The sequence below is a fragment of the Notothenia coriiceps genome, unplaced genomic scaffold (assembly GCF_000735185.1).
Source record: "Notothenia coriiceps isolate Sejong01 unplaced genomic scaffold, NC01 NC01_scaffold00037246, whole genome shotgun sequence".
Lineage (NCBI taxonomy): Eukaryota > Metazoa > Chordata > Actinopteri > Perciformes > Nototheniidae > Notothenia > Notothenia coriiceps.
This window is the reverse complement of record NW_011369947.1, coordinates 15035919-15059546: the sequence shown is the minus strand read 5'-3', so window position 1 is coordinate 15059546 and position 23628 is coordinate 15035919. Positions and strand designations below refer to the sequence as shown.

At 40.6% G+C, this 23628-nt stretch overlaps 2 protein-coding genes across 2 annotated transcripts in view; one reads left to right on the top strand and one right to left on the bottom strand.

The window, feature by feature from the left end:
- LOC104966470 (low-density lipoprotein receptor-related protein 1B-like) overlaps window positions 1-23628 on the bottom strand; it is a 1038955-nt gene that overhangs the window by 719984 nt on the left and 295343 nt on the right. The gene's annotated exons all lie outside the window — the stretch shown is intronic.
- The window catches only part of tnmd (tenomodulin), a 57186-nt gene continuing 45221 nt past the window's right edge, over window positions 11664-23628 (top strand). The window contains exons 1-2 of the mRNA XM_010794933.1: window positions 11664-11792; window positions 14752-14886. Of these exons, the coding sequence (XP_010793235.1) occupies window positions 11745-11792; window positions 14752-14886 (183 nt within the window). The 5' untranslated portion in view covers window positions 11664-11744. The remainder of the gene's footprint in view (window positions 11793-14751; window positions 14887-23628) is intronic.

Genomic DNA, 23628 nt, shown 5'->3' with positions numbered 1-23628 from the left:
TATGGAAGCAGTAAACAACCAAATATATATTGTGTTACATACTGTTGTTTTTTGTTTCTTTGAAGGTATATAATCTACATCGGCTTCACGTTTGGTGTCCGTAAAAACTACACTGATTGGTCCTCTCTGTTGTGCTATTATTAAAGACATATTTGAACACACCCATGAACTCTTGTTGAGCAGAGACGTCTTAAGATCAGTGGCAAGTGGTGTGACATGTTCTTCTTTTTAAAACATAGCCCTTTTAAAAAAAAAAACATTTGTATTTAACCTTTAATAAACCAGGAAAGTCTCACTTAGATAAAAAATGTGTTTTGCAAGAGAGTCTTGGATTGTACAAAAAAACAAACTGCAAACTATGGAGGCTGGATTTTTAGTAAAGGTTAATGAAATGTCAATGACGTTTTCTTTCCTCTTGAACAAGACCCGTTGTTTTGGATTGTTTGACAACAGAAGGTTTAGTTTAAGGGCAGTAGAGGATGCACAGTGTCGATAGTGCAGTTAGGGACACCGTCACGGTACTCTTCTGATGCATGTCCGACACATTGCTCAGGTTGTGTTCACACCATTGCCTGTCTGTTAAATAAACAATAATCCAATACACCAACCTCCATGGATTTAAACGTATTCTCAAGCAGGCATAGCACGGTTAAGCAAACACCCACTTGAGGTGGATCAGGTGGTGATGTGATCCACAAGGGGAGCCAGAAACTATAAACAGCTGATTGCATTCTCCGAGAAGCTGCATTTGCATAACAACATATCACAGAAAATGTTTAAACTCAAAGTGACCTTAGCACACCCATCACTTTTTAAATTGTCTAATAAAACAATCCTATGAGAAAGGGAGCTCTGCGTCCTCCCTGGAGTGTATGAGGTGTGTGATTGGATCGTTACACAGCCAATTATGCTGAACTAACCTACACACAACTCCAGTCCAGCTACAGGCTAATAAGGCAAAAGGGATGTTCGGCACTACAAAGGAATTTGTATAAAAACATTCCAAAAACACTTCAGTAGACGGTTTTTGATTTATTTAGATCTTTGAATACACCGTTTTATTTTTGCGAAATACCCCAAATCCTCCTTTACATCACATACTATATAATTTATATGGCTGCTCTGACAGAAAAGTTACTTAAAGGGGACCTATCATGCAAAATGCACTTTTTGATGTATTTTATACATAAATATGTGTCCCCGATGTTGGGGAACTCACGCAGCGTCAGAAAATAAAACCCTCTCTCTTTCCCCCGTACCCAAATCTCTAAAAACGGGGGTACAACGAAGCTGATCCAGATTTGCGTCCGATATGACGTAATATCTGAAATGTGGACCCACGGCATCAGAAAGTTGCTATCAGAAACAATGCCCGACTGTTTTGGACGTAATATGGTCGGTGTTTACATTAGCATCGCTAACACTCAGAGCTAACCTGTACTGGAGAGCATGTGTGTGAAGAAGCAGGAAATAAAAAGGAACTCACCTTGTGGTATAACCGGCAAGAGAGAAAGCCTTTGAGCTCCATACTGTTTCAGAAATAATCCTTGATCTAATAATCCTTGCGTTTCATCACCGCAGGATTTTAGACAGTATCTGCCAGGTCCCGCATGAGCCGGCATAAGCTCCGCCCCCTCTTATTTGAATTGTTTTCAGTTTTTTAGCCTTTATTTATACAGGTGAAAATCTCATTGAGACACAGGGTCTCATTCTCAAGATAGACCTGTTTATACCCAAATCAGCACTTTTGAAACAGGAAGTGAAATAGAGGGATATGAGGCATGGCTAGAATGGGTGATCTGTTTGGTATTTTGAGCAAAACACTTCATAGACATGTTTTTTATATTTGTATATATCTGAGACCTATGCTATTGCCTAAAAATAACATGATAGGTCCAACATATTTACTACCTGTCTCCCTCTCCCACCGTTCGATTCAAATGAAGAAAAATAAAGTTAAGTTGAAACCCAGTACTTCTTTATTACAAAGGAGACAACAGGGCAAGTATTTACGTTATTTCGTTGTCGTAGTCTCGGCCACCGTCTCAGAGATCTATCAATGGCATCAGAGAGCAAGAATAATATCGTAGTACATCAGGCGAATATTCTTTGACTCAAAAGGTATCAAAGGTGGGTCGTCGTCGTCTGCGTGTAAATAAGTGAGGCGCACCGCGTAGTATTTGGCACCCTTATCAGCTTGTCACGTCAGCCTAAGAGATTTCATGGCGTCCAAGAGAAAAGATTCAGGAAAACTTAAGAGGATAGCTGATAGGAATTGGGACCTGCAAAGTGTCGTCTCCAGTCCTTATCTGCCTATCCATCAATCTGCAATCCTTCGACTAAAAACCTGATATAGCTGACCGTTGGGTACTGTAGGTCAAAGGATGCCTCTCTTCCCCTCCCTGCAGTCGCCACGCGACATTAAATATGGGAAATTGGGAATACCTCCTCTTGAAGTAAGTCGACGCTCATCTACCTGATGCTGCTCAATGTGAGTGCCTCCCCATGCCCACTATCCCGTCACCTAAACCCAACCCGTTTCAGAAACAAGATCCCCGTCTCCACTCTCGCTCTAGTAGCACATTTTTTTTAATCTGCGGAACTTGCCATCGACACGCTGACTTCCAGAGTCTCGACACCTGACTACTTTACTCTGAACTAATTGCAAAATATCTATCGGAACATGTGTAATCTCTTAATGTCGAAGAGACTACTCAAAACCCATCTAGTAAATTAGACCACGAGGTAGGTTAAGAAATAACTAATTACCGTCCCAATTGTCGGACATACGTAAGTACCTAAGTAACGAATTGTCATCCATACCCTACGTACATATGTTAACAACTTCTGTAAGATTGAACATGTGATTAGCACGTAGTCTCCTTTTTTTTTCTTTGGTTTTCCTTTTGTAAGAACCAAGACCCTGGTGTGTTATTTTATTTGAACAGACCTAATTTTTGGTTTGATATTAACCTCTCATGTCATAACAGGGTTTATTATCTGGGGGTCAACCAGGGGTACATTCAGATCACACAAAACTTAGTTCCACTCGGGGTCCGGAGCAAGGGTTAGGACCTACCAACGGACGGGGGTTTTTTACGTGTACGTAGTTTTGTAGGTGGACCTAAAGGTAGGACCCTGAACCTTACAATCTGAATTGTAAGAACATACCGGACGTTTTNCCCGCCTTACATTTTCCGCCATAGATTTGGGGAAATTGGTCAGTGCGCAAAGCATTGTGGGGATTTTAAGGACGCGAAGTCTATCGAGGCTGCACATGGGTAGACTTCGCGTCCTTAAAATCCCCACAATGCTTTGCGCACTGACCAATTTCCCCAAATCTATGGCGGAAAATGTAAGGCGGGGCCTCTCATATGACGCACACCTGCACACTTGCTAGCCTGTTCCAATCTTCGTTTTCCGAATGCCAGCAAGGATTCTTGCCTAGCTTCTGAAGCAAGTGACTCGGAAGACATGTGCTACCAAGCAAGCATCCTCGCGATTGAGAAACGGCCAGAGACAGCGACACCATGCTGCACACATGCAGCCAGAGGAGAAGGAGAGGCCACTGCAGCCTTCCTCAGGTCCTTTAAGGAGGCCCTGATTGGGGATTGGCTGCACCTGGAGACAATCAGGGAGAGAGAGAAACACACACACAAAAGCACACACACACAAGCACCCACTCCGGCACGTAACAAATGCTAGAACCCAAAGCCTGAACCAGAAAAATGCAGTTGGATCCACATCATTCTTAATGAATGTATCCATGCAATGAATGTAAACCCTGTTGATGGTAATTATTTGTCTATGTTATGGATTAAAGGGTTCAACTTTTTCTGCGTAAAGCAAAACTCTATTAAATAAAAATAATAGGGTGAGATTTATAATCAAGATCTATTACTGCTTCCAAATTACACATCAAGTTGAATACAATTACCTACTTATTTACTAATGGATGTATAATCAATATTCCCAAAATAAATGGGTATTTCATCTCATGAGCGAAGAGCCTTTGTACACCATTTAATCATTTTCAGTGAGGTTTTATCACCTAGGTTGTAATTAGGCGGATGTCTCTCACTAGTTATAAATGAGTGTGTTTGTTTTTTATTTTGAGCAGTCAGTTTGAATAAATGATTTTCTATGTGCAGCATTTACAGCTCTTTCCTTCTTTTTTTTAACCTGAAAATCTAAGAGTCTTTTGGATTGCAAAAGGGTAAAAAAGTAACATTTGTCACTGCGTGTTTATAATGTTGTTCACCAAGATGATTCTTAATAGTCTCTAAAAATCTAAAGCTGACTTACCCTCATTAATTGCGAATGACTACTTGACATACTAAAGACAAACTATGGGCCCAAAAATATAAATATTATGATAACTAATTCAATATGAATCACTTATAGGAATTCTCATCAACAATGTGTAATGGGGTAATTGGTTAGGATTTCACACCAGGAGCAAACAACAGAAACAAGTTGATATCTGGATGCACTCGACTGTGTGTGCACCGGCAGCCGGCCGTGACGAGCAAAGTTTCCAGTACTGAGCAGAACTGTGCCCATAATAAGTCTACAGAATAATAGGAGCGTAATAAGTGAAGCATATCTTCTGCCCTATATAGAGAATTTTCCTCTCCCTCTGCACTAAACAAAGCTTGCGAGGCCTGCGGCTAATCACTGCCCTTTACCTGTTGTCATTCATCTAGAGGAGTCAATTGGTCTGCTTCTGCAGGGTGCAGAGGTAATTACGATTTGGCTATGACTTGCATTTGGCTCTATTGTCTGACTCTGAGGCACACATGCTGGGATATTGGGAACTTGAAGCTCAAAGCTCATTCAGGAGAGTTCCACTTTGACTTCACAACTCAATGTTCCCCCCGAGAGCTCGTCTGCTAACTAAACAAAGCTCAGCCGAGATGAGTCAAGATCATCACAGAGAGAAATACCTACTGCACCTTTTTTATCTTCCACTCAGAGTTTGTTATTTATTGAAAAACCATTTGCAATGCATCCTGAGGTGCAGAATATTTTCTCTATCATTGCTTCTCTTTCATTTATGGATGATTTGAAAAGTTACAAAGCAAGAAGAACAATTTCACAATATTGCTGTCTAGATGATTTTCACAGATCTGCCCCTCTTCAAACTCAGGATTGTATTAATATTTAATCGCATTATAAATTGGATGAGGAATACAATTATGTAAGTAAATACACCTGTCCCATCAAGCAGGAAATTGAGAAAATCCCCCAGCAAGTAGCTTTACTCGAAGGTGAGATTTGGGAAATGAATTTAGGAATTGGAAGATTTGCAGCGCCATAATCCATATTCCTATTCATCTGTTATTCCTCAGAGAAACTCCATAGAGAAGGTACATACTCCTGTTTAGAGTCCCATACTTTGATATAAATTGATACGTACTTTGAAATGAGCAAATTGTGTTTTTGAGATGAACTTCGGGATATGCTTATGAATAAAACTATTTCTATTTCTGACTGTTACAGTTCATTCACAGAAAGGTGAAGACAGCATGAGCTTCCACTTAGACATGAAAATCCTTAAAAAATGAAAAACACTTTGCACAACTCTTCCCTAAAATAGTAATCCATAAACTATCTTTGGCAAAATTGAGGGGGAGATTTAGAGAAGGAGCACCTTAAAGTGGCTATAAAATCTTAGCTATTACAATTTTAAGAGGGAGGCGGTGTGAATTTCTGAATTGGGAAATGTAATCCCAAGAGCGAATTAAATGAGCAACTTCAAGCCTTTCTTTGAGCCTGCACTTTATTGCATTTGTTCTCAAAGAAAATGGCAGCGAATTCACTTAAAACGTGTTTTTTTCTACAACGACTGCAGATAGTCTTTTAATAAGTTATAGTTATCTAGATATATAACAAGGTGGAAGGGATTTACATTTGCACACTGTTTGAAAAAAGAGGTCGAAAGGGCAGTGCTGCTTTTTACTGAAAAAAAGAACCCATTGTTGGGTTAATATTTTTTCTGAAAGGTTGTTTGTAATGTTTGTTTTGTATTTATTTGTCTTGTATCCATTACGATCAAATGTGTGTTTTTTTTAGTTTTTTTTAAAGGTATCATAAAAAAATAATGGTATCCTGCAAAGAAAGGGTATTTTTTGATTTATGGATCAAATGACGGATAAATGAGGTGCATATCAGAGAGAAAATCCAGCTGGATGTTAGTCATGCAACCAGGGCCGCCGCTTGCGGACAGGCAAGGCAGACAACTGCTTGGGGTCCACAGCAATGAAACACCCTTTCATTTACTGCAACGACATGTCGCGAAACCCCCTCAAGGCGGCGCCCCATGCATAGCGCGCCGGAAAATGCTGTTTCTTATTTTACATTTCATTGCCTTGCTTCCCTCCGGGGGGGGCTGTGCGTGGTGATGAAAAGCTGGTTCGAGGGGCCCCCAGTTAATGTTTGCCTAGGACCCCCGCAGACTCGAGAATCAGCACTGCATGCAACTAATGATTATTTTTTATTTGAAATCAATCAACAGTTATTTTCTAGATTAATTAATTTATCGTCTAAAAGAGTGAAAAACCATCAAAAAGAGAAGTCTTTAGATGTCCTGTTTTATCAGTGCCAGACCAAAAGATATGAACTTTGACTTGACAGAAAAGCATTAAAGTACATCTCCATATATTTAAGAGTCTCAAACAGCATTTTCTGCCATTTTTTTTATTAAAATGTTTGTCAATCAGCTACTTATTGCTAGAACATTAGGTAAATTAAAAAAGGTGTGCAGAAGAAGAGATGTTTAATGGACTCAATTTTGCCACTTTACAATAAATACTGAAAATAAACCTGAACTGTAGACGCGTACAGTCGCATATTTTGCAATAAAGGCTGCTGCTGCTACTTCACTGGGCCTCATGAGTATTTTTGCACTTAAGAATTGGCAGTAGTATATCAGCGTGATGTGTCAGATCCTTGCTGCAGTCTGTTGAAGAACCAAGAGGCTCCTGGGAAACCGAGCGCTGTGTAAACTTCCTGTGCAGAGGTACACTTCCTTCCTACCGTCACTGGAGCACGGAGGATCCTGAAAGATGACGGATGGAGGCTCTCAGATCTTTCCTCCAGACCAAGTCAAGATCTGTGACTGCCGTTCATCATGAGCCCATTTTTTCCCCCATCGCTACCTCTGTAATAAAAGACTGAGGTGGTGTAAGAGCCAGGAGGTGGATAATCAAATCACCCAGGATTATATGTCACATTTGACCTGTATGAACGAGTTTCTCTCAAAATTGCGATTCAATCCACAGGCATGTTGTTCTTTCTGTCACTGTGTAGCAAAACAAAAAAAAAGAGACAAATGATTCTCCGTCCTGTTTTCCTCCCTCTTTTTACATGCATCTCCCATGCACATATTCTTTCCGTATCTTATTCTCTTTTTTGGCTGCGAAAGTCTCCCTTCGTGTGGGAAGGGACAGTTAATGAATGTGGATCAGCACGTGGGAAATGTGTGGGTTTTCCACCACATCTTTCTCTCAGAGCGACAGAAGCTCGACAAGGCTTTGGAGGCTGGCTTAAGAGTCAAGGAAAGCAAACAAGGAACAGCTTTTTTCCAGATGGCCACTGCAAAAGAGAGCAAAATATACTCTGCACGTTTTTGGAGCCAGCGTCTGCCTGTATATATGACAAGTCGGTTTGAGCAAAACTACGGTTGTCTGATGGAAATCGGTCTATTTATATATTTTCTTTAAATCGCAGGATCCAACTTGGTCTGTTGGATTTGTAATGGGCCTCGCTGTTGGTCACAGTGCTCAATCTGTGTTTACAAAAGTGACAAATACAAAAGACAGAAATTCCTATCAAAGCCATCAGGCCTGAAGCTTGAAGAGGAAAGAGGAAATGTTTATTCTGTGATTCTTCCTGGTTTACTAAGGCTGCTCCCATCAACCTCTGCTCTAATCTGTGAGTATCTAGTATGCACTCCAAACTAAATTGCTGTTTATTCTATTCTGCAGGTGTGAAAGCCCCCAGCCTGCCGCTGAATGCTATCGGGGGAATGAGGGTCCCAGGATGCTCCACTCTGCTGCTGACACAACACTATTCCTGAAAGACCCGTCGCTTGATTTACCCAAGCAAAATGTCACGGTAATTGTGAAGATTTATATCAATGGGAAAGAGCTGACGAGGTCCCACAGCTATCAGATCTGACAGACTTAATGTGCTCAAATGCTGCTTGGCACACTAAAGGCTTGCAGGTTGACCAATTTCACCCGGAACGCTCCACCTCCGATGGTATTGACCGAGCCGTCGTTTTTCACTTCTGGAAATCGAGTGTGAAGTGGAACTTTTAGCTTGTGAAATTGTGTTTTTAATAAACGGGAAATCACCACAAAAACTTTCTTTATCAGGTTTTGCTTTTGTGTGCTATCTCTGGGAAAAAGACTGGCAGGTGGTTTTCATAAATAGGCCAAACACAGGTGGGCTTCATCCTTCACTCCCCATCACATCACATGTTGAAATAAAAAAGTGATTGTGTGTTTTGGTGAAGGCTCGTAATAAAGTTGAGTGACACTTAACAAAAGTACCGAAGATACTCATTAGGTTTTAAAGGAGGTAATAAGTAGCTCTTCCTTCATACATTTCAGACGATATAGATTATGACAAATACCTTGAGAACAGAACTTTTTTTGTTTAAATATTATGTAGATTACATATTAATATATAATATAGAAATGTCCATAGAGTCTGCTTCAAGTACATATATTTAACAATGAACAACTTGAACCTCAGTGGCCACTTTTGAGGAGTGCCATTCATTCCTTGTACTTATTTATACTGAGAGGTTCAACGGGAGCAGTTCACTTTACCTATTTTGTGAAGCGTTACCAGTTTGTGATAACACTAAAAATCATATCCAGTATGATACATGGTAAACGGACTGCATTTTATATAGCACCATTCTATAGACCATAAACGGTTTTGAAAACTTCTGTCACGCAGTGATCATCTTCTCAATAAAACATCTTTGCTGATGTTTTTTCGAGTCTTCTGGCCAATCAGAATCAAGATTGTTGCCCCACGGAGAATAACTTTGCGGTAAAACTATTCTTTGTACATCCATGGGTACAACTTCAGATAAAAATGAACACATAATGACATATGACCCCCGGTTTGATGATTGATAGGTCACAGAACAATGGGGGCTATCTACCCTTACCCACAATTTAAGTATTTCACACAGACTATCTCCTCTTTGCTCTTCTCTCTGTGTGGAGCAGCAAGTTCCGATGTCAGAACAAAGTGAAAAACAAACAATGGCATAAAATATTATTAATATGTCGGGTAGTAATAGATTTATTTATTTTCTTCTCAGAGTGTACCAGAATGTGTAGTTTATATGTTAGTATGTTATAAAAATCTCCTGGGGGAGAATCCCCCCAGACCCCCCCCTGTCTGGGGTTAGGTTTTCAGCACGTGTGCCTTTTTATGTTATACAGTTCAGCTTTGATTCCATCATCTCATTAAACCTTATTTAAAAGCATTCTTTTGTTCTGTGAAGGGATATAAGGGATATACACTGTCTTCACTTTAATTAATATTGTATGCTGCAAAGCGTATATATTACTGCATGATTTTTTGTTGAATAGATTTGAGTGGTTCAAAATTTCGGGTCGCGATCTATTGACTAAGGAAAAAGTTGGTCCCGAGGCCTGACCAGTTGAGAACCACTGTCCTAAAGTATTTCACCGTAGCCAGATTGTTGCATAGCCTTAAACAATTTGATTCAGTTGCTTATCTCTAATAATCAATCAATCAATGTTTATATAGCCCAATATCACAAATGTTACATTTGTCTCAAAGAACTTCACAGTTTGTACAGAATATCAGTATGACAATACGATGTCCTTAGACCCTCACATCGTACAAGGAAAAACTTCTAAAGAAACCCCACAGTTTAAAGGGGAACATGGGAGAAACCTCAGAGGAGGGATCCCTCTCCCAGGACAGACAGACGTGCAATAGATGCCGTGTGTAAATCGAAAAGATAATACATTTGCAACATAGGTAGACCAAATGTTTGGAAATGCATGTGTCTATAATAAGAAGATGAATCCACGAGGATGTCATTCTAATAATGACAGAGCCATCATTTTTAAAACAATGACAAGTGCAAAAATCATGTTGGCTTTGAAAAAAATCCAGAAACATCCATTATGTATGTTCTTGTCAACAACAGAGTAGGGAAATTATGACCCTGACTGGTGTGTCTTGAGGTGTGTTAGTGATATGAACACCAGAGAAGGTAATTTACAGAAAACAGCTGGATATCATGATGGGTCTGGTCTGAATCATGCCCATGACCTTCATGATGTCATTATCATAAACTCTTTCCCCCACTCTCTTCTGTCCGACTTTTTTCAGCACATCATTCAAATATTACATTACAAAGTGCAGAGCAGTCGGCTGGAAACAAACCTTGACTAACATTATTACTTTTACTAATATGTTTACAGGTAAAGAGACCATCTTAACCTGAACAGTATGAAGCTAAAAATACAAACAGAAATATGACGTTTCCATCACAGTTCTGACCTAAAGTAAAAATAACTGCAGGTGCGATCACACCTTCCCTGGCACAGTGACATTTCCAAAAAGTAGTAGTACAAAGTTCTGAGGGGGCAAATATGTTAGTGTCATCAAAGGTATTATTTAACCCCTGCATTGTTTAAAATTAACAAAATAACAGGAAATGAAGTCTCAAACAGAAACATAGACAAAAAAACATTGCTGAGATTAAACATTTTGAGTTTTTGTATTTTTTGGTTGCCCTTGAAAAGTAGTTTTGCATTATCTGTTTGTTACGGGCAACAGCTCTTACAACAAGATGCCTTAAAGTCTCCGCCCCACCCAAAAATGTATGTTGTAGATGTATGTACCCAAACGAGAGGGTATGAAGTGCTTTGTGACATTACAACAAGTTTGGAAAGAAATTATGTGGTAATAAACTAAGTGAAGTAGGAGATATCTACCATCCAAAATTTACATTATTAAAATTAATTGCATATATTTTGTTTTTAACGAGAGTAGCAGATATCATTTTAAGTGTTTTTCAATACAAAATATAGCATCATAATCATGGATTAAAGTATTTTTATGTGCTATTTTATGTGCTAAAGCAAGCCCTAAACATCTGTCCTCAGATAACACTCTTTGGTTCATCCCTTAGTTTACTCCTGTATGTGCACAAGTGCAAATTATTTTCATTTCATAAGGCTGCCTCATTCGTTATGCCGCTCTTCAGTCATATCGGCTCTGTACCTGTTTGTTGCTGAGTGTGCAGACTGACAGACTGGGGAACAAAAGCAGAGAGCAGACATTTGAACTGTTTTTGATACTTCACAAAAATATAACTGAAAACATCGGCACCTGCACTATGTGGGTACGATGTACTTCTTTTTTTTTTTTACATGCAAACTTTGTGTTCTCCATGCGAGAAAGTATAGTTTGTAATTTATTCAACACAGGGTTTATCTTTCAGTGAATCCACTCATGGCTTTCTACCTTTGAAATGGGAGCAGGACGGAAGGGAGACATCTGCCTTGCTTTTAATGGCTATCACAAATGTTTCAGAAATTCCACTCCACCTGAAACTTCCCTCCCCTTCAGCACACTCCCAAATTACAGCACTGGTATGAAGCTTGGACTCTCAGCCACGCAGAGTATTTTCCCTAGCTAAGAAGTCGGAAAGATTCCTCCTGTGCTCTTGCATCATGGACGCAAGCAGTAAATCCAGCAGTCAACAGATTCTGTGGAAAGATGTGAGTCCATTTTTTTCTTTTTAAGTTTGATTTATTGCACTTATATTGATAGCAAAAGACCCATGTAAAATAAATTCCAAACTTTTAGTGTCTTTATGAATACTGTGCATCATTTTAAATTACCACAGAGTTAGAAAAATGGGAGCACCCTTAAACTTTTACAGCTCTATAAATTAAATGTAGGTGGCAGCAGGAGTAAAAGTGGGGAATCCTGTGATATTTGAGTGTAAGCTAAAAGTTAAATATGTCAGAAGTTAGATTTTTTTTAATCAAAAAGGAGCTGCTGCTGGATCTCTTGCTCATTGAGCTGAAGATCCTCAAAAGTAATTCATTTTGGCTTTTCACCTTGGCTTTCTCTCTACTTTATTTCTTTCCATTATATTCAGTCTCACTTGAATTACTGTATTTGCTTTGTATAAAGAATATTCTTGCTTCTCAAATGCAAACCACAGCATTCAAATATACACTATGATTTTTATTTTTATTTGAGACTGTATTATTAAGAAGAAAGTGGGAGGAGGAGGGACTTTTGGCTGAGAACTTTTTCCACCACTCATATTCCACGTGTTGCATAACTTCTTTACTGCATAGAGTAATAGGGGTAAGTGTCTGCAAAGCACAGTGTTTTTATCTTTTATATATATATATATATATATATATATGTGTGTGTGAAAAGCCAGCTCTTCTTCTGACCATCAAAGAAAAGGCAGTGTTGTATAAGGTACTCAACGTAACCACAGTCTAGCTGACTGATGGAGAATGATGATGATGATGATGATGATGATGATGAAGAATTTAACTGTGGCTGCAAATGTCAGAAGAGTTTTCACAGGATTTCAAATACTTATATGAGGGTATCTCAGTGTGATAAAGCACCGCTTCTGCTTGGCGGATATGTAGGCTGTGTTCCTATTTCTGCAGTTAGGATGTGCCTCCGCCCTGCATGATAACAGCATGGGGCTTCAGGCACTTTTCCTCACAAAGCCTGAGAGGAATTGCCAGGCTGATTCTGAACTCCTAAACCTTTAAACAATAGTTGGCGAGTTGTGTGCACTCAGACTGCTCACTCCGTCTCCATCCTTGCCTTTATTTCTGTCCGTCTGTCTCTCAATCCCACCTTCTTCCTCTGAGTATTCAAAATGCAAGGTGCAGGCAGAGAGAGAGGTTTGTCCTCAAGTTAAGTTTCCACTGGTTATGCAACGTGCCACAGGAGAGCAGAGGGTTTCAGCCACAGTTATTTATTTTTTTCCCCCATTACTCTGAAAAATTCACAATGATAGGAATTTCTGGCTTTCTGATTGTAGCACTCTCTTTTTCCATCAAGTCTTAGGAATTTAAAACACTTTCATGCGCCTCATGCTTTTGTTGCTACTGTCTGTAATATTTCAAAAATGTGAAAAAGTTTATTTTTGTAGGGGTCTTTGTAGAAAAATGTGTCCTATGTTCTTCCTTAAAGTCCTACTGCTAATGTATTTACCAATCAGAAACTAAATCCACAAATCACATATGAGATTTCCTCCTGTACGCAACGTCACATATATTTTAATTTATGAATTCTTAAAAGGCCATGTGGAATTATTTGGATTGGATAGGAATATTTGGGATATTTTAACAGTATCCCAAATTATACCGAAGTCCAAAGTCGGGAAAAGCTATCTAGCTATTATTAAAAAATGATTCCTACATATTATTTTAGGAAGTCAGCCATTTAAAGTACTGCCCAATCTACTGCAGCTTAACTACTTTAACAGCCTCGGCCACAATAGAAAAACCAAAGCTGCTTAATCATCGTTTTAAGAGACACGAAGATAAGCAACACCAATTTTGCTAATTGAGCTTGGTTCCGTTTTTTATTTTACATATCTGCTTTTCTGTTGTCCTCCGAGACCTTCAAAACTGGTCCAGTGTGAATGAGAAGCTTTTATTTCTCCCTGCTGGAGCTCTGCTGGAACAAAAGCCTGTCTTTATTCATTTATGGCCTTGAGCCTCGGGAATAGACTACAGAGTTTTCATTTAAAGAAAAGTTTAATAAACGTAACCTCTCTGTGGCAGTAGTACAGTCTGTTCTTTAGTGGTCTTGGCATGGGGATGGTTATTTTTGTCATTAGTCTTCTCGTTGGTTTATCGACTTTGCACGAGAGAAAACACTACCAATGAACTCTATTCAGATAAAAAGTAAAACAATACTGAAAATAAAATAAATATGAATTAGAAGTTCAGATGTAAAAATGCACATTTAAATCAATACTTGGACTTTTGGAAAACGTTCTTATTGGCTACACATCGTAGGTATTTAAACAATTGGGAGAGAAGTAAGCCTCGACTCCCAAGGTGCATTTCAGCAAACCTTCAAATATGTGGCTTTCATTTCTGTTAAGCCCTTCGCTTATGGAAATCAACCTACTGTATGTTCATCAATTATTTAATCAAATTAAACCAAAGCAGGCTGTAAGGTGTAATTCTAAGTATTTTGGCCATAGCTATGGATTAAATACTAGCTGGGTTTAGGAAAATATGAAGTTTGGGTTAAGATAACTACGGAAGTATTGTTTCTAAAGTGTGGAAGTTAAGTGACAAATAAATCAACGCTGACTTCTGGTTTCAAAAGGACACAAACTGGTTTCTCCCACGTCAAATCTCCAGTTTTTAGACCCTCCCAAACATCTCTAGCTCCTCCCTATGTGGATTTTGCCTCGGTTCAAGGTTCTTTATTGTCAAACTAACATAGCTACAGAGTAATTAAGTCGTTGAAAATCTTAGGTCACAGGCTTCTCCAACAATGCAACACAATAATACAGATAAGCAGACTTCCTTCTCTACATGAACTATGTATTCAACAGGGATTGCATACATATCAAATTTGAAATATGGGATATGTACAAATTCAGTTTTATAGTATAGCTACAAGAACCAGCCTGATTTATATGCCATATATAATATCAAACACTATTGTTTGCAGGTTGAGGTGGGAAAGGAGAAGAAGGCCAAGTACCACACGTACCAGCGCGTCGCTCTGGTTCTGGCTCTGGCCTTCCTCGTTTTGGGTCTCTGTATTTTCAGCCTGAGATATCTATGGAGCCCCAGTCTGGGGAAGGTAAGTCCAAATATCACCTCATTGTTCACCAGTCATCAGTCGTATTGCCACTGTCTGTCGTAAGTGTGGTCCTCAGATGAAAGACACATCATTAAGTCATACAGGCTCCCTCAAGGAAAAGAAATATGCGAGTGAGGAAAATGGATAGCCACACAAAGAGCCAAAGGCAGCCTCTGCAGCCTGTATTGTATTCTGACAGATTAAAAGATGTGTGGGCTACGGAAAGACAGCTGTGTTTTGCTCTGCTCATGTTTTGGCTGTCAGATCTGTAATTTCATGAAATCTTGGCCCAAACCACAAGCCGCTTTTTTACCGCCGCAAATGTCTGCCTGTTGTATTTATCTACTTCCTGCACACATTGTAAACATCTCCTCACAATGACGGACCCTGATAACTCAAAGCTGACCCTAATTGCTGTTGACCAGAGTGGCTGCAGGAGGACTGAAACCTCTTGGCAATGTAATTGGGATAAACTCTTGTCCCTGGAAATTCAATCACATTTGATGCAGAGCATTTTCACTCCGCTCCTTTCCCCTGATTTTCCCAAGAGGCAAAATAAAAAAGCTAATTTACCCAAGGCAGGAGGAAAAATACATCAAGGATTTCACATCCAGAAATGAGAAGCTCTATACATTCTGAGCACAGTTGCAAATAAGAAGATTATAACAATGAGATGAGGGTTCAAATTGAGCGCGTAAACTTCAAACCTGGATGCATAAGCCTACTTTGTGAGTACTGCTAATGCCAACAGGGGAACAGAGGAGAACACACATACAGGATGTTGCTTGCTGTTATACCAACATCTTTGTAAATGCTAATAAACATTAATTCAGAACACCCTCTTCTATTATTTCACTCTTTCTACAAACTTTCAGCCTTTTCTACGCTCAGGTTAGCCAAGGTTCAACTGCACTTCCTGTGTATCCTCCATTGTCGACGTTCTCTCCTTTCAACATAGATATAAATCACCTACAAGCCATCTCCTTTGTCCTTGTTAAATATGTCATGCCGGAGGTAGAGCGGTCATTATTTCCACTTTAATAAGCTGTGATCCTTCTCACGTGGCTTAAAATGCATTGATGGCAGAGGTTGCCCAGGTGATGATGATCAAACCTGTGGACCCTGGGTTTTGCTTTAATGGGGTCTTGAGGGGGAGGCTGGTTCTCTGGCCTCCTGCTCAGTGAGTGAGAAGGAGACACTTCAAAGGAGAATCACCTGTCTGTCAGATGGAAAAAGAAGCTTCCTCAGACACAGCAGGCGAGTAAAACGCAGCTTTGTATGCTCAGTAAAAGCATCAGGAGACTCTGAAGGTAAAGAGACAGACTGATAGATGTAGATGGATGGATGGATGAGTTCTCCTGCATCAACATGGCAGCCAGCACCTTTTTGTAAACAGGTATTGGGTGCAATGCAGCAGGACACTTGACTCACCAGCTAATCCTGAGCAGTGTCTGGCACCTACATGTATAGACTCTGGGCAGCGGAGCGCAGTGTCTGAAGCCAAAGGGAGGGTACATCATTTATTTTAGGAAACAGTTGAGTGGGGGTTGTTTGCCGTTTTAGCTCAGAGATGAGCATTTTGGTTACAACTCAACAAATACAATTCAACTAAAGTCCAAGGCTTCACCAGAGACCTTACACATATGGAAAACATTAGTTTTTATACAATTTCGGAGACCTGTGCATGTGACCATGGTTATAATGGCTTTAATTATTTCCACAGCTCAAGGCTTCCTGGAAATATGGTCCTATCTAGATTAACCAGAATCCACATAGGCAGGGTCCTTGTATGGGACGTTATATCTTATTAAAGTCAAATCAACTGCCCAACTACCAGAGGCAAATGTCTTGTGCCTACAATAAGTAAAAGTAGAAATACAAAAGTAGCATCAAAAATACCTCAAGTACTAAAAAACGAATTATCCACATTTGCCCATTTAAGAAAAATACATGTATATGTTTTTATTATAATCAATCAATACATTCAAGTATTTATGACAGTAAAGGTGGAACATGATATAATAACTTTGTGAATGTACTCTTGAAGTAACTAAAGTCTTATTTAAGTGTTGTTATATTTAACAGTAAGTAACTAAAGGTAATAAATAAATGTAGTGGAGTATAAGTACACTTTTCACCTCTGAATTGTAGTGGGGTAGAAGTGCAAAGTAGTAAAAAATAAATAAAACTCAAGTAAAGAAACGTTTCCTTAAACATTTTTTAAAAACAGTACTTCAGTAAATGTACTTTACACCACGGAGAGCTATAGTTGACTGGAAAAAAGTATAACATATACATCTGTATGAACAATGTATGGCTAATGTAAAACGTATTTGTCACATTTGAAGGGAAAATTGTCCGGATTTGTGAACGGTAAATGGGCTGCATTACTGTAGCCCTTTTCCAGTATTTAAGACCACTCAAAGCACTTTTACATACATATACATATACACAGTAAGTCAGCATTCACCCTTTCACACACACCTACTGATGGTCATGTAAGTATATTTTTGATGCTAATACTTTTGCACTTACTTTAATAAATTGCACTGTGGTATTCATTCTTTTCCTCTAAAATGTGTCGGGACTTCATCCACCGCTGTCTGCAACTCTACCGTTTTGGCTCCCATCAACATCGTCTGCAGCTGTTTTCACTAAAAACTAGGGATGCACCGAATATTCGGCCGCCGAAAATTATCGGCCGAAAATGGTTAAAAAGGCCCTTTCGGCTTTCGGCCGAAAGGGTTCTAGCACCGAAAAAATATCACCGAATGTCAGAGAACAGGGTTACGTTGGTAAACTATCGTGTTGTTGTGATGACGTAATCAAAACGCGGCGACAAGCACGGCGCGCGACCATGCTCGCGGCTAGCTCACAGCCAACATGTCTGCCGCTTGGAGATATTTAAAAATATCAGAGAAAGAGGCGCGGATTGCGATTTGTAAAACGTGTTCAACTGACATTTCTCGAGGGGGTGTAACTGCAAAGACTTTCACCACTTCGGGATTACTCCACCACTTGAAATCAAAACACCCGGACAAATATGCGGAGTAAGATCAAATCACAAGCACTGACAGCGAGAGACTGTTCAGCGCTGCCTCTCATGTGCTTGATGAGAAGAGGAACAGACTTATGGCTGATAAAGCAGAGAAGCTAATTTTCATTACAAATGAAACCTCCCTTTTCCTTAAATAAGTAGACAAGGCTGGCTTATATAAGCTTATCTAGTATCGACATGTCTACTCTAGTACATACCCACTTTCCTGACCTTTTCATTGTGATTATAATTCCCTCTCAGGTTATCATTTAGGGGGGAAATGACGCAGCACAGTGTTCGATATTTGTACTTTCGGTATCTAAATGATCCAATGTTGTGTTAATTGCTCATGAGGACGGACACGTTATTGCAGCATTCTTGAACATTGTATTAATTTGTAATTGATTGTGGATTTTGTTATCTATTTGTTCCTTTATGTATCTTTTATACAATGTTTACTCTTTGCTTTATGAGGACAGGACAGCCTTATTACAGATTCTTTGAAATGCATTGTAATTTCATTTCTGTAAATAGTTACTTCATGTGGAGGGTATCAGTTGCAATTTGTATGCATGCATTTGATAGGTGCATTTGTGTTTTTGAAGGGCCTGGTGTTACCTTCTATTTACACTCTTTTGTTGTAGGCCTACTGGCCTAGTGTTTATGCGTTTTAAAGCCCTTGGCTTGTTTGAATGCATCTTTGTTGTAGTTATCGCTCAGAGAAAGAAAATGCACTTGACTTGGATTAAATGTACTGTATGCATTCAAACGTGCTGAATAAATGTTTTATGCCCCATAATAGTTTATTATTTAAGAGTAAGTTTTGCCTAATCTTTATTTTTTCTAATCCAGGCAGCTGAACAACATTGTAAAAATTATACATTATAGTTATATATATATTTCTATTAATTCATTTCGGCTTTCGGCATTCGGTTTCGGCAACTGTTTCCTATTTTTCTGTGTATCGGTTTCGGCCATAAGAATTTCCCAGTCGCGTGCGACCCCTACTAAAAACTCTGGATAATCTCACTGGTACACTAAGACAGAAGGTTTATCTGTTTGAACCCTTGAAGGACATTTAGCAGCTGAGCACAGATATTTCCTCGGGGCTGCTAACCGGCAACAGAGCTTAAAGGTGAGGGACATTTAGGACTGACATCTGCAAGTTGGACATCAAATCAGGGCTAAGACTATAATGGCGTTTTTAAGGCCGTGGTCTTCCCTCGTGATCATGTTGGCATGCTTCTGTCGGTATGCGCTCATTTCTCATTGGGATTAATTGAAAACGATGCTGGTGTCAGAAAAAGCAAGTGACCAAAAAATGTACGCCATATAGTCAGCACACGCCTGCTTAGGGATAATCAGACTTCCGGTTGGACGAACTGTGAGGGTGCGTTGTCTCGTTCTCCCACGACTTTACTTTCACATTTATTAACCCCGAATGTTGAGTTTACCCGTATTCGTGTGAACATAATTTGGAATATAGATTCAGAAAAGCGATGTGATGCCGAAATCTGCATTGAAAACGGGGGGAGGAGGCTGACGAAACAGGCAAAAAGCCCGAACCTGCTGTCTGCAGATTAATTAAGCTCGGCCTCAGAGCTCGCACCGAGGGTGGCACAGAGCTAAGCATTTCAGTTGACTTCAAAGCTTGCCTTGCGGTACTGGGGCGGCTTGAACCGAAACGCAGACCAAGTAGCAGAACATGGGGAACAAATAGGCTCTCTTAGACAATGCCATCCTGCAAGATCGCGACTCCGTGATACTCGATGAGAAGTGTGCCGGTATTAGCAGGTAGCAATGCTAGCTGGCTCGAATACCGCAGATCTGGAAGGTCGAGCCGCGGAAATAACATTAGAATCATTGGACTTCCTGAGTCTATTGAGGGCCCCGGCCTACACTTCTCTTTCTGAACTTTTTGGTCTGCTGCTAGGCAATGAAACTCCCCTCCCCTCCGGCTGGACCGTGCACACAGAGGCCGGGCTGCTAGGCCGCAAGCCAGGGGACGAGACCGGACCTGGATTATTGCGGGTGCTCGTACCAAGTCAAGGGACCTGTTGTCGGGGAGGCCGCAAGAGACGAGGGGATCTCGCGTACCGTGGGCACACCAGTGCAGGATCTCGAGACTTCACACAGAGGTCTCGAACAGCGGGCGAAAACCGAGAATCATGTCAAGCCTGTTTAGGCCTCCAACCGGCTTCTTCTGTTCCCGCTCGCCTGCAGATCACACTTGGAGCCGGGGATAGAAAGGTTCCCTCGCCCCTGGAGGCTGTAGCTTTGCAGCTGGCTATGAAGGAGGCCGGCTAACCTAACACTGATGTTGAGCTAAGCTAGGCTAACCCACGCTAGCGCGTGCCATTGATGGTGGACTGGGTACGTTACAACCGTTTATGTTTGGACACATTGATTGTATAATCTAACGTTACCTAGGCCATTACAGCGCACATGCGACATGTGGCGTCTACATTTATTGTTGTATTGATTACATTTTTGTATTACATTATGATCCGGGGTGTTTTTTGCAGTTTTTTCGAATGTCCTTGTTACTCGTGCTGTTCACCAATTGTTTCGGGCCTTTACAGCCGTGTTCTGTTGGGACTAAGTTCTTTTATACTAACGTTGCTCAGGCATGACAGCACACGATGTGACATGTTTACAATCTTTTCTTATTTGTTTTTATTGTTTTCATTTTGTTATTTTACCACTCTATACCCGGGAGTTCTTGCACCTTTTTGCAATGTTTTGTTAACATTTGCTTTTTTTGGATGGGTATAGGTTTCCATTTGTTTGAGGGCATCTGTTTCATTTCATTCTTTTTGCACTTTATGTCACTGTTTCTCCCATTTTTAGTTGGATTTCTAGGGGCTGTTCTTACACCTTCGATGGCTGTATACGCGGTGTCATGGTAATGTAACTTGGTACAGGGGGGACTGGGTGGTGACAGTGCGGCAGTACTCTCTTTGAAAACTGGTGGGGTTGAATGCTTCGGGTTGAAAGCACAAGATTATTGACCATCTTAAAAACCTGAAGGCGCGATATAATGTTATATCAGGACCTCATCTATGTAAATCTGATCAGCGACAAGCTGAATAGGCCTTGGACTTTGGACCAAATGTTTATTCACAATTTAACTAAGGACAAGGGGCACGCATTTTAGTTCGGAAAAAGTAATTTCACCCTTAACTAAACAATTTTAGATCAATTTTAGGTTAACTTGTATGTCATTCTTTTCTTGTTGTGACACTCTATCAGGAAGCCGGTCATCTAGTTCTGGTATGCTCCCAATTGGGCATGATTCATAATTTTGTGAAGTCGCTATTCTCACCATCCCGTTTGAATTCCCACTATTGATTCTGGGGAGGTTGATATGAATTCGTGTTATAGACTCAGCACCTAGGACAGATCTAGTTCCAGACTGTGGCGCCCTCTAAAAACGGCACAACACTCTCTCTGCTTTTTATGGACCACTATGCTACGTCGACCCGTGAGATTTTTACACCTCTCGGCTAGGCAATACTTCTTTCTTTTCCCATGCACTCGTTCTACTCTTGCATAGATTATTTTATTGTTTGATAAAACATTTTATTTCGCGATTGGTTGTCTGTTCAGTACTCACCGTAACTGATCAGTCATTCAACTGTGATCCTGGGACCTTCCTTTTCATAAGCCTAAGGAATTTTCATTCTGGCGTCTTGACCCTCTTTTATTTTCTGATGCGCCTTTTGTGTGTATTTCGGAATCAATTGCATTCTTCTGTGAGACCAACAAATGAAGGCCTCTGGTCCCTACTCTGGGAACCCTTAAAGCTTTTCTTAGGGGTTAGATCATTCGCATTACGTCTCATGTAATAAACTTCGTGAGCACGCCAAGGAGAACTGGGAGAATCTATATTAATTCTAGACAAACAACTATTTCACTCAATACCTGATGATCTTATTTAAACATAACGGATGGGGCTCCAAACAGATTGCCTTCCCTAACAGAGAGGCTGAACGACGACTCCTACTTTCACGCGTTATATATGAACATGGTGCTAAAGCTGGCGTCTCTGGCCCACAACTAAAGGCTAGGGTTGCCTCGACCACAATCACCCCAGATTCGGGACGGCGTTGGCTCTCTCACTTCTGACCGGGAGGATTAATAACATCTTTCAAACCTACTACTCTCGTCTTACACGGTTGAATCCCCTGATAACGAAGATCGCTACATACATTTTTGGATATTAGATATGCCAAGATTCTTGACTACGACCAACAGACACTGATGCCCAACTGCAGATCGCTGGATTAAGGAGGCCTACGTCCATGAACAGTGGGCAAATCATCCGGGACCTGACGGAACCGGTAGGGAATCTACAAACAATTCTCAATCACTGTCCCCAGTATTATTGATACTGTTTAATTCGTCGTACGACCAGGCTCAACTGACGCCCACCTTATGCAAGCCTCTATCTCTCTGATCTTTAGACGGGCAAGGACCCGTTGAGCTGTGCAATATATCGCCCCATCTCGTCCTTTCTGTAAGATGGAAAATTACTTGCGAAGATTTTGCTCGCGGTTGGAATTCTATTATACCCTCCATCATTCGGAAGATCAGACGGGGATTCTAGAGGGAGGCAATCCTTCCAAGATGTCCGAGACTCTCAGCGTCATCCACAGCGCCGCCTTCTCCTGCTGAACCGGAGGTTGTCATACTGTTTGATGCTGGAGAAGGCCTCCACGCAGGGTTGAGTGGGCCTATCTGTTTTCTGTCCTTCAACGGCTGGGCCTTTGGTCAGGGCCTCTCTCCTGGGTTAGACTTTGTACTCTTTCCTCACTCCTCTGTATGTAACGAACACCCAGCGCTCCATTCTTCCTCTTTTCCGCAGGATGGTCAGGGTGTCCGCTCTCCCACCTACTTTTGCAATTGCTCTGAGCATTGTCGATTTGCTCTAAAGGCAGAGAGAGGAATTTAAGGGGATTCAGGAGGGGATATCGACACAGGGTCTCATTATATGCTGCGCTTCTTCTGTAATGTGCGCGATCCTATAGCTGAGTAATCCACACCACTCTCACTTTTGACCACTGTTTGGTTCATTTTTCAGGATCAAATTAAACATCAAAAGAATGAATGTTTCCCTATAAACCAATTGGCTGCAGAATTACCTCCGTTGCCGTTGCCTTTTAGAATTTCCAACTCAGGGTTTAAATATCTGAGGTCATTGCAATCAAGCAGTTTTTGTGCGCTACGGGGAAACAAAATCTTACTGTCCTGACGGCAACAGTCACATTGACGTACAGAGGTGGGCCATCTGGCACTCTCTTTGAGCAGGAAGGAGTCCGATGTAAAATGAATGTACTGCCCAGATATCTATACATCTTCCAATGCCTACCCTATTTTTTTGGCCTAATCTTTTTTCACTTCTATTGATGATATTATTTCCTCATTTGTATTTGGGCTGGTAACATGGCAAGAGTAGTAGGACCGATGTACTGGCGGACGGGCCAGGTTCCTGGGTGGGCTATGGTTTACCGCTAACCTTATGGTTACTTACTGGGCCCAAACCCCACACAAGATCGATGCTCTGGTGCACTTCACCCAGCAGTGACTGGTGTTGCTGTGTGTGGAGGCCAACTCATGTCGATCAGTCCTTACCCTGCGTGTAGCACTCTGGCCCTGTCCCCCTCACAATTCACATCTACCCCGTGTGTATGGCCTTTAGATTT